The sequence below is a fragment of the Ursus americanus genome, chromosome 29 (assembly GCF_024610735.1).
Source record: "Ursus americanus isolate L20-20 chromosome 29, mUrsAme1.1.p, whole genome shotgun sequence".
Lineage (NCBI taxonomy): Eukaryota > Metazoa > Chordata > Mammalia > Carnivora > Ursidae > Ursus > Ursus americanus.
The window spans coordinates 32,618,360-32,627,934 of record NC_142155.1 but is presented as its reverse complement, the minus strand read 5'-3'; the positions used below and the strand labels follow the sequence as shown (position 1 = coordinate 32,627,934).

The 9,575-nt window shown below is 61.0% G+C and overlaps 2 protein-coding genes across 2 annotated transcripts; both read right to left on the bottom strand.

The window, feature by feature from the left end:
• Window positions 1-178: 178 nt before the first annotated feature.
• LRRC73 (leucine rich repeat containing 73) lies at window positions 179-3,863 on the bottom strand. Its single transcript, XM_045805075.2, has 6 exons — window positions 2,736-3,863; window positions 1,954-2,114; window positions 1,508-1,630; window positions 1,033-1,133; window positions 656-878; window positions 179-509 (listed from the first exon to the last, which is right to left on the bottom strand). The coding sequence occupies exons 1-6, from the start codon at window positions 3,005-3,007 to the stop codon at window positions 439-441; spliced, it is 951 nt and encodes a 316-aa protein (XP_045661031.1). The 5' UTR covers window positions 3,008-3,863; the 3' UTR covers window positions 179-438.
• Window positions 3,864-5,359: 1,496 nt separating this feature from the next.
• Window positions 5,360-9,532, bottom strand: YIPF3 (Yip1 domain family member 3). Its single transcript, XM_045801240.2, has 9 exons — window positions 9,281-9,532; window positions 8,459-8,656; window positions 8,149-8,255; window positions 6,832-6,877; window positions 6,601-6,693; window positions 6,308-6,439; window positions 5,999-6,112; window positions 5,674-5,797; window positions 5,360-5,582 (listed from the first exon to the last, which is right to left on the bottom strand). Exons 1-9 carry the CDS (start codon window positions 9,359-9,361, stop codon window positions 5,434-5,436), a joined length of 1,044 nt encoding a protein of 347 aa, XP_045657196.2. The 5' UTR covers window positions 9,362-9,532; the 3' UTR covers window positions 5,360-5,433.
• Between the last annotated feature and the right edge of the window lie 43 nt (window positions 9,533-9,575).

Here is a 9,575-nt window from a genome sequence, read left to right as displayed (position 1 = left end):
CCTTCTGGGGGCCTGTGTAAGGTGTCACCCCAGAATCCCAGGTCCTGCGAGTCTGAGACCCGAGCCAGACCTGTCGGAGGCCTGGAGCTTGGGCTGCGGGGCGGCACTGCCCCCTAGCGTCTGATAGTTCCGGCCCCTCCCCCACTGCCCGCCCCAGTGACCACAGCCGCACGCCAGGTTGCAGAGTTCATAAAATCTCTTCCGAGCCAGCGGGTTGCAGCCAGAGCTGCCGACAAGTCCAGAGACGTGGCCTTGGGTTCGAGTGCGCCCCAGGCTGTGGCTTAGTCAGCTTCCAGAGCTTCCCGTCACCGCCGGGGGCTGCCAGAGCCCCCCACCCCCCGCCCCCCTCCCAGGCCCCAGGGCCTGACCCCGATATCTGGGGCAAGGGGCTGGGGCCACAGACAACACGTAACGATGCGCAGAAGCCCAAGTGGAGCGTCACATCTCGGTCTCAGCCAACAGACTGTCACCTAGTCCTGAAGTCATGAGCACCATCTGAGAGCTGGGATCTGTGGAAGGGCAGAGGGCTGCTCAGACCGCCACGCGTTCCTCCACCAGGGCCGCAGGTGGGAGGCGGCCCAGGTCTCCCGCACCCGCTCTCCCTGGTCCCAAGCGTCGTCCAGAGCTGGCTCTGCTCCGCCCCAGAGGCTCTTACCACTGGGGCACATCCAGGAGCCGCTGCTCCGCGGCGGGGCTGCGGGTTCCCGCCCTCTCTCTCGGTCCTGCGTGTCGCCAGCCCCTCCCGCCACCTCTTCCTCCTCCTCTCCCTCCGACAGGAGGTCACAGATCTGCTGCTGCAGCTCGGGGCTAATGCTGTTCTCAGCCAACACCAGGCTCCGCAAAGCTGTGGGGTAATTTTCTACCATGTCCAGCAGGGTCTGAGGTGGGAAGAATGCGGAAAGGATGAACACAGCTGAGGCGGCTCCTCGGACTGCCACCTGCCACCCCTTCTGTGTGTCCACAGACAGGTGCGCTCACCTGCACCCTCACCTCTAGCCCCCCCGCCCCCCGCCAAGCATGCAGACTTCTCACCTGAGCTGACTGGTTGGTAAGCCCTGTGCCCTCCAAGTCGAGGACCTCTAAGGTGCGGCTGGAGGCCACAGCTACAGCCAGCATCCCTGCCACGTGGTCACCTGGGGAGGCGGCCCACAGGCACAGGGTCACCTGCTAACCCCTCCCCTCCGCGGCCTCCCCAATGCCCTAACGACCCTAGATCCCCACCCCCCGCCCCAGGCTAGCAAACAATGACATTTGGGAGGGGGCAGGGTGGCACCGTGACTGGGGCGTGAACGGGTGAAGCAAGCCAGGCCCACGGGTGGTGATGGATACTTTGAGGTACCTGGTGCTCATTTGGTCCTCCACACAAGTGGCTTCTCTACTACCTCCCACATCCCCCCTCCTCTCTCCATCCCCCAGTGGGAGTGGGGTTACCATGGCAAGCAATGGTCCCAAGTTCTTGGATGGGGGTGGGATGGTGAGACTCGCAGGGGCCTTCCTTGAGCCTCACCCAGGGGGTTGTAGTCCAGATTGAGGACGCGGACCTGGGAGCTGTGGGCCACGGCGATCGCGAGGCGACTCCAGCCCTTAGGGGTGATGCCAGGGTTGGCACTCAGCGTCAGCTCCTTCAAGCCTGGGCAGCATCAAAGTGAGGAGCCAGGATGGAGCTCTGGCCCTCTTCAAGGCCCTCCCCTGCCCTGGATCTCTGGGGCGTCCCTGGTGGCTGAGAGCCACCCCACCCTGCCGCAGAGCTCTGAGGCCATTAGAGAACCCTGCCTTCCCTGACCACTGTAGACCCGAGTCTCCATTCTTCTCTACCCCCAATCCTTCTGATAAACATTCTCACCCCCGCCCCGGTCAGAGCCCTCAGCTCTGGCTCACACCCCCTGCCCTCTGCATCTGGCTTATCCATCAAGACCACACCAGCCCGTGCCCTCGGGAGGGCCTCTTGCTCACCTGACTTGGCTCCATCTGGGGGGAGGAGGCCACAGATGAGGTTGATGGCTTCGTCACCCAACATGCAGTCCCCTAGGTCCAGAGCCACAAGGGCAGGGTGGAGGGCCAGGGCTGGGTTCAGCAAGGCCAGCCCTGCATCTGTCAGGGGGCTCCCATGCAGGCTGGCAGGTGAGACCAGAGAGCAGAGGTTACTGCAGTCATCAGCCCTGTCTGTAGGGGATGGAGCCCCTTCCCTTATGTGAGCCCTAGAGGTAAGGAGGGCACTTGTCACAGCACTTGGGAGAAGCCTTAGGAAGGGAGAAAGAAAATTCTAGATTCTAAAACTACAGGTAGAAGGGGAATTTGGTTTCTTCTCTGGGGCAAGGATTGGGATCCGGGACAGAGCACAGAGAAGGGGTGTGTGGGTGGTGACTAGGAATCTTCAGTGGGCAGAATGCAGGGGCAGGGGTCTAGTCCCCAGGGGAGTTCCTTCTTGAGACTGGAGGGGCTGCCCCCAAGAAGTCAAAGCCGGTGAGGGTGGGGAGGTACACGTGCCCTGCCGGAAAGGGGTGGGGATCCCATGTCCTTCGGGGTGGGGCCGCGCGTGCAATGTCCAGAGGTAAGGGGTGTGCTCGGAGGGTGTCGTGGAGGCATGCGTGGAGGGACGAGGTGGTGTACAGGGTGAGAAGACACGCTGGCGCAGAGACAGCTACAGGAAGGTGTATGGAGGAATAGGCGGTGGCAGGGGGGCGTGTGAGGAGGGGTGCAGTGCCCGGGACCCCCTTGCGAGGGAGCGCACTCACAAGAGGGACTGGATGGAGCGGTTGGTCCGCAGCGCCTCCGCCAGCTGCTTGATGCGGCTGGGACTGGACACGACGCCTAGATTAAGGTTGAGCTGCGCCAGGGACGTGGCCCCGGCCAGGGCCCGGCAGATGCGGCCGAAGTCGCGGTCGCAGAGGCGGCAGCCGCGCAGTGACAGCAGGCGCACGGCGTTGTCGCGCAGGCCGCGGCAGATGTCCCGCACCTCGGCGCCTGACAGCGGCTCCCCCGAAATCTGGATGGAGCTGGGCAGCATCGTACCCACGGCTAGGCCTCCGGGGCCGGGGCGCGGGCCGCGGCCGAGGTTGGCGGGGCCGAGGGCGGGGTCGGGGCTGGGGTCGGGGCCTGGGCAGGGGTCGCGGACGGAGCGGGGGCAGAGGCGGTGGCAGAGGCGCAGGCGGCGGCGGCGGCGGCGGCGGCGGCGGGGGCGGCGGCGGCGGCGAAGGCGAAGAGCGTCGGGGCCCTGGCCGGAGCCGGCGCGGGTTGCGGAGGCCCCGAGGTCGCCGGCCGGGCTGAGATCGCGCGGCGCTGGGGCCGGGGCGGACCGTGCCGTCCGTGTCTGGGCGACGGGCCGGGGCGCGCGGTCCGGGGCCAGCCGGGCGCTGCTTCGCGCTTGTCCTCGTTCTTCGCTGTCGGGGCGGCGGCTGCGGGCCTCGGCTCAGGACGTGCGGGACCGGTCTCGGCTCGGAGGCCGCATCTGCTCCCTCCCTCCGGCCCGGCTCCCCTACCGCCCCGCAGGGAGAGCCCGAAGCGGGCGGGCGAGCAGTGGGCAGCCGGCGGCAGGCGGCAGCTCCGGCTTGGGCTTCGGCTCCTGCGCCTGAGCGGGCGGCGGGGTTCCCATGGCAACGGCCGCGTCACCGCCGCCCGCCCCGCCCCCTGCCCGGCCTAGGCCACGCGGCCCGGGTTCCGCGCACAACCGGCGCTCGCGAGCGGTGGGGCCGCTCTTCCCATGGGCGTGGGCTCAGACGGCGCTCGGAAAGTAGGTAGTGGGTCGAGGCCGCGGACGAGCAGGGGGCGTGCCGGGGAAAACGGAGGCACGTCACGTGGAGATGGCATTGGAGACTGTTACCGGCTGCTTCTGCCCATTCTCCCGTCGTTCCCTCTTCCTAAGGGCCAAACCCTCGGTGTCTTCGCCTGCTTCCCGGCCACGCCCTCCCGTCCTGTTCGGAGGTCCCCAAGGCCCCGGGATCCGGGCCGCGCCGCGCGGGGCGTGGGGGGAGGTCCCGCCCAGGAGGACTGCCCCGCGACCCCTCGCCAAGATGGCGGCCCGGCAGCGGAGGTCCCACAGGCCACGGGCGGAGGGGGGGCGGGTGCCAGGCACACGGCAAGCCCGAAGGGTTCCTGGGGTTAGGTGAGCCGCGAGTAGGTGCAGGGTCCTGGTGGCACCCCTTCCCCAGGTGCCGGCGGCAGAGGGCTCGCAGGATGTGTGACACAGGGGTAGCCCAATGAAAGGGGGTGCTAGCATCAGCGACCTGCAGGGGTGGCGGCCGTGTTAGGGGGGCTGGAACTTTCAGGAAGGGTACACTGCACGGTGCCGGTCGTGCTGTTCGCACTTTTTCCACCGGTGGTGGTGTGGGGTCCTCACAAAACATCGGATCACACAGGGCAAATGAAGGGCACGTCTTTCTTAGGCCCTTTGCTAGGAGGAAAAGATGCTGACCCGGATTTACTAGAGTAAAAAAAAAAATAAAATAGAATAAAATAAAATATATATATAAGTGTAGTGAAGGGAGGTCAAACATTCTATTTCATTAACCACCTGGCTTCTCTTTTTAAGTGGAGCAGATTAAATGGATGGTGGGGTGGATGGTGCTATATTTGGGGTGGTGGTAGTTTTTAAGAGTGAACAGCATTCTTGGAATGGAAGGACACAGAAAACTCCTGATGATAGCTTTGTTCCTTTGGCCCCAGTATAACCAGGACACAGGCAAGTTTGGCTTCAAATGTGAGCTCCCACAGGAAAATTTATCCCTACGCGAAGGCCCGGGTGCGTAAGGGCCTTGTAAGGACACGGGGCTGGATCTGGGCTTTTTTGACCAGTTGTTATTGTTCCATTGGTGTCCCCAGAGTGAGGCTGAGCCCACTCAAGTTGGGTGATCTCCTCCATCAGACTTATGGTGCCTGTGTTTGAGACCTCCCTGCTGCTCCGTGGGGCAGGTGTCCCCTTGTCCCTGCGGACAGGTTCCATATTAAGTCACTGCTTTCAGTGTAGTGTGGGCTGTCCCACCTTCATGCTGCCTGGATGAGGGTATCAAGAAGAGAACATGTGACATTACCGCCCGTGCCAGGAGAACAGGAAAGTGTACAGGAAGTAAGGTGGCAGGGAGGACCACTGGAATGGCAGCTGCACTTCCAAACTTCCATCAGTATTTTAATTACCAAGTCTATATTTAGCAAGACAAGGAGGGGGAGATAAAGAGGGAGGAAGAAGTAGGTGGAGAGAGGGCCTCAGAGGAGCTGAGCCGCTTTCCGCACTGGCTGCAGAGCCCTGCAGTCCTGGCCAGTGGTTCGTGGCCTTGCGCCCTTCAGAAGGCCCACAGGCGTCAAGGAGTTGGCTTAAGTGGCTACAGCTCTGAGGCAGCTGCAGACCCCATCAAAGAGACACATGTCATCAGTACTGTTCTTTAATCTTCCTGTTCCGCACGTGGGGGAATGGGGGCCGGCCAAGGGTCTCAGGTGGGGTCAGTGTGACTGCAGGGTCACCGCGACAGCCTTGGCTGTGGCGTTGAGCACGGTGGCAGAAAGCCTAGCAGCAGGGAGCGCGGCAGGGATGTCTCTGGGGACCCTCTGCATGGGTGGGATGTTGGGGCCCTCCAGCGTGTCCAGGATCCCTGAAAGGAGGAGGACAGGTGAGCGAGAGCGGGCTGGGCCCTGCCCTCAGAGGCTGTTCCCTTCCCCCACACCCAGGCCCTCCTCACTCACCCTCTACCACCTTGTGGTAGGCAAAATGCAGATAGAGCAGGAAGACCATGTGCAGGGCAGCCAGGGTGCCACAGAGGAGCAGCCGCTGGGTGGGGCCCACGGTCCGTGACACCAGCACTGCCACCTAGGGCCACAGGAATACAGCTCAGGGGGCCTGGCTCCAAAGTGAGCAGCGTGGAGAGGACACTCCCGCCCAGAGCAGAACCACCTTTGGGCTTGTCCCACCCATTCAGAGCCCTTTGTTGGGTTTGGCCCAAGCTCTGGGCTGTTTTCCCGAACTCCCCGGAAGATCAGCCCACCCCTGGCAACCTCTTTCCCAGCTTACCATGCGGAGGGTGGACAGCCCACCCACCAGCAACCAGAAGAGGTAGAAGAGGGCATGGAGGTGGATGTTATAGGTGACGAACAGGACAATGCAGTGCCCAAAGAGGCCATAGCCCTGCGACACAGAACGGCCGAGAGGAAAAACCACTCAGGCTGGGCTGAGCTCTCCTGAGGACCGTGACGAAGACAGGATCCACTGGCCAGCTCAGCCCAGCCCAGCCCGGCCCCCGGGGCCCCAGGCGAGCTGCACGCCGAGGCCTAGCTGCTCTTTCGGAGATGGCCCTTGCCCGCCCCCGGGCGGACTCCTTACCAGCAGGGCCAGCATCTGGGGCATGGTGATCTGCGCGTTGCACAGGTAGGCGAGGAAGTAAAGGAAGGACGAGACGCCCAGCCAGTAGCCGAAGCAGGTGCCGATGGCTGTGCCCATCAGGGTGCCCTCCCGCTGTGGGGTGAGGGCCCTGCTTAGTCCTGGGAGGGCTCTAGTCTCAGCCTCACCCGGGGCTTTCCTCAGGGGCTGCCTCTACTTCACCCCGCCATTGTCTCCTCGGGCAGCTTTCGACTTGGTTCAGCCACCCCCCCCCCAAAGTCCTTTGTCCTGCTTACGATAATGGTGTCAGATGTCTTCATCCCATGCAGGAGGATGGCAACCAGCGTGAAGACCAGCATGAGAGGTCCGTAGAGTTCACCTGCGATTTTCTGTCAATATACCAACTCATTCAGCGGGAGGGTACAATGGCTCTTCTGTTTATGTCTTCCTAGGCTTTGCCTGGCGGCCCCACCCTCTGCCCTCATGCCTCCCCCGGCTCTTCCAGACATGCTACCTTGGGTATTCACCTGGGGGAAGTTGACCATCTTGATCGGGATCATGGACTCCAGGAGCCTGGGAGAGGAGAGGAGAGATGAGAGCCAAGGCCGCACTAGGCTATGAGGTTCTGGAGGGCCTGAATCTTATTCATCTCTAATTCCAGAGAATATGCTGGATGGTAAAGGGAGAAGAGGGGGGTAAAGATAGACAAAACATGAGGAAATCACCTCCCTGTCCCTAAAAGTGCTTCCAGGAAGGACAACCTTCTGACACTGTGCCGACACATATGGAGAACTCGGAAAGCCTGCCTGGGCCTTGGGAGAGGGTTTGACGATTGACCTATTTGACCTGCTCCCCTTTAAAAGACAGGTCAACCTCAGCAGAGAAGGCCCAGAATTCAGGGCTGTGATGGCGAAGCCCTGGAAAAGGTTTAGAAGAAAAGGTTTTACTTGAGGGAACCAGTGTGTCTCCTGTCTCTTCCTGCTTACCATTCCTCAGAACACTGCTGAGCATTTTCTTGAAAAATAGCCTTGAAGCGGTAAGAAAATTCCACACAGAAAGAATAAAAGTACAAGTTACTTTTCTCCCACTCTCTTTATAAGTGGCCAGCTCCTAATAATACCTTGGATTTGGGCTAGATCCTCCCTCCTCTAGGAAACCTGCCCTGTCCCACCCTCCAGCCTACTCTGGGTCAGGTGTCCTTCCTGTGGGGCCCATCAGAGCAAACGAGTGCTGAATCGTAACGGCACTCGAGGGCAGGGCTCCCCTCTATCTTCACCCTCTGTCTTGAGACGGAGCCATTACAGCGTCTGGTGCAGAGCGAACGCTCAATATGTGGCTGCTAAGTGGTACGGGGTGTCTGAGGAGCACTGCTTAAGGACGAACAAGGAACCCAGCCAAAAGTAGATCCACTTCCCGAAAAGTCAGTCAACAACTAAGCACTGATATACTGGTTCAGAGGCTGTTCCGGTGCTGGGAATATAAAAATAAAACAGAGCCAGCCCCAGGAACGAGACTACGCTGCTGAGGCGTCATGTGTTAGAGAAAAGCACAGAGTTCTCTAGGATCACCAGGAGGGGACAAACTGGGGGTGCGGTTGAAGAACGGGGAACAGAGGCGGTGATGTCTGAGCTGGTGTTGCAGGAAGAAGCGTAGCCTGCCTGATGAAGGGGAGGAGGAAGGCAATGCGTTCTAACCATGTCCTGTTCTGTGACTGGTAAGGGGGATGGTGAAACTGGGGTACAGGTGCCATGACGAGGGGCGCCGCGGGGCTTGGTAGCTGGTTGTAGTTTGGCTGAAGGAGCAGGTATGAGGAGGGCAGCTTCTATCAGGAGGAGGATTCTCACCTGCTTCGCACCTGGGCCGGCTCCACGTCAAAGTAGGGTCTCAGGATGTCAATGTTGGCGTACAAGCTGAAGGCCCTGGAGGCCTGTCTCTTCCCTGCCTGCCACATCTGAAGGAAGAAAGGTGGACGTGGGGTGGCTAGGTATTGTGACAGAGATTCCTGGCCGTAGTCCCTGTTGCTCATTTTCTATTGGCCTTCTACACAGTTCTAGCGGGTTAGACGACATGGGGTGAATTTCGACACCAACCCCAGCACTTGGGGCCCGCCTAGGTATATACTTTCCCACCTGCTGGGGATCCAGTCTTGCTTACCTGGTCCGCCACCTGCCGGCTCAGCTGTCCCTTAAAGCCCTTCATGCCCAGGAACTCCCCATCCTCTTCTTCAGCAGCGGCTGCGTCGGCGTCTACTTCCTCCTCCCGCAGCCGCTGGTGCAGCTCGCCCATATCCTCGAAGCTGGAGCCTGACGTATCATCCATGTTCTCCATGTCAATCACAGCCGAGCCCCCACCCTGTGAAGACAATCGTTTCTAGAGTGCAGGACTTTTCTGCTCCATCCACACGTCCTCCTCTGTTCCTCCCAAAGCTTGGGGCTTAGTTCTTCCACTGTCGGGGATACGGCTTGGGATCGCCGTAGCTCATGCCGCTCTCTTCCCATTTGCTCTCAGAACCCTTGGTTGTCTGGCTCTCTTTTCAAGCCCGGGAGACCTACTCCCTGTCTTGCATATATGTCTTTCTTCTATCTTTCCTATCAGATCCTCAGAGGGCTGCAGAAGTGCCCATTTCCTTTGTTTTTTCCATCCCCAAAACAAGGCTGGGCACACAGCATGGTTTTAGCCAGTGCCAGTGAATACCGCCCACTCCCCCGCCACGCCTGACCCGGATCAACCAACAAACTTGTCTCGAAAGCAAGAGCAGGCGGGCCCAGAGACAAGAGGCCCTGTGGCTGGAGTACCAGTCTGGACCTTTCAGGTCAGCACTAGTCCCACTGCCTTTCGTGTACACCAAGACCCAAAGGAGAGAACAAGTGTTGCAAACGGAGCAGACTTCCAAGCTCCCAGGGAGAGTCCCCACGACACTGCGGGACGGCGGCCAGCCCTGGGGCTGCTAGCAGCCAGAGCCTTGGGGGCGATTACCTGGATGTTTTCTTCGAACCCTCCCCATTCCGGGCCAGCCCCGCTTCGGGCGCCGCCGGCTGGCGCCGCCGGAGTTGCCATGTCCCTCGAGGGCTCCCGTCGCTGAAGCCCGCGCTAGTCCCGCGCGCGGAGGAGGAGTGGGAGAGACGTGGGCCTGAGGGAGGGTGAAGTCTAGGGGCGAGAAAGAGAGGTGGGTTCAGCCGGAACGCAAAAAGGAGAAACCCGGATGTTTGGCTAAAACTGACTTCCGGAAGCTGGGGACGTGGACGCAGGCTGGATAAAGTCTCGCGATATT

Coding starts and splice junctions, on each gene's coding strand:
- LRRC73 (XM_045805075.2), bottom strand. CDS start 3,007: ATGCTGCCCAGCTCCATCCAGATTTCGGGGGAGCCGCTGTCAGGCGCC. Junction 879..1,032: donor TTACCAACCAGTCAGCTCAG/GTGAGAAGTCTG, acceptor TTCCCACCTCAG/ACCCTGCTGGACATGGTAGA. Junction 510..655: donor CTCCTGGATGTGCCCCAGTG/GTAAGAGCCTCT, acceptor GCCCTTCCACAG/ATCCCAGCTCTCAGATGGTG.
- YIPF3 (XM_045801240.2), bottom strand. CDS start 9,361: ATGGCAACTCCGGCGGCGCCAGCCGGCGGCGCCCGAAGCGGGGCTGGC. Junction 8,657..9,280: donor GGTTCGAAGAAAACATCCAG/GTAATCGCCCCC, acceptor TTGTCTTCACAG/GGTGGGGGCTCGGCTGTGAT. Junction 8,256..8,458: donor GCCGGCAGGTGGCGGACCAG/GTAAGCAAGACT, acceptor TTCTTCCTTCAG/ATGTGGCAGGCAGGGAAGAG.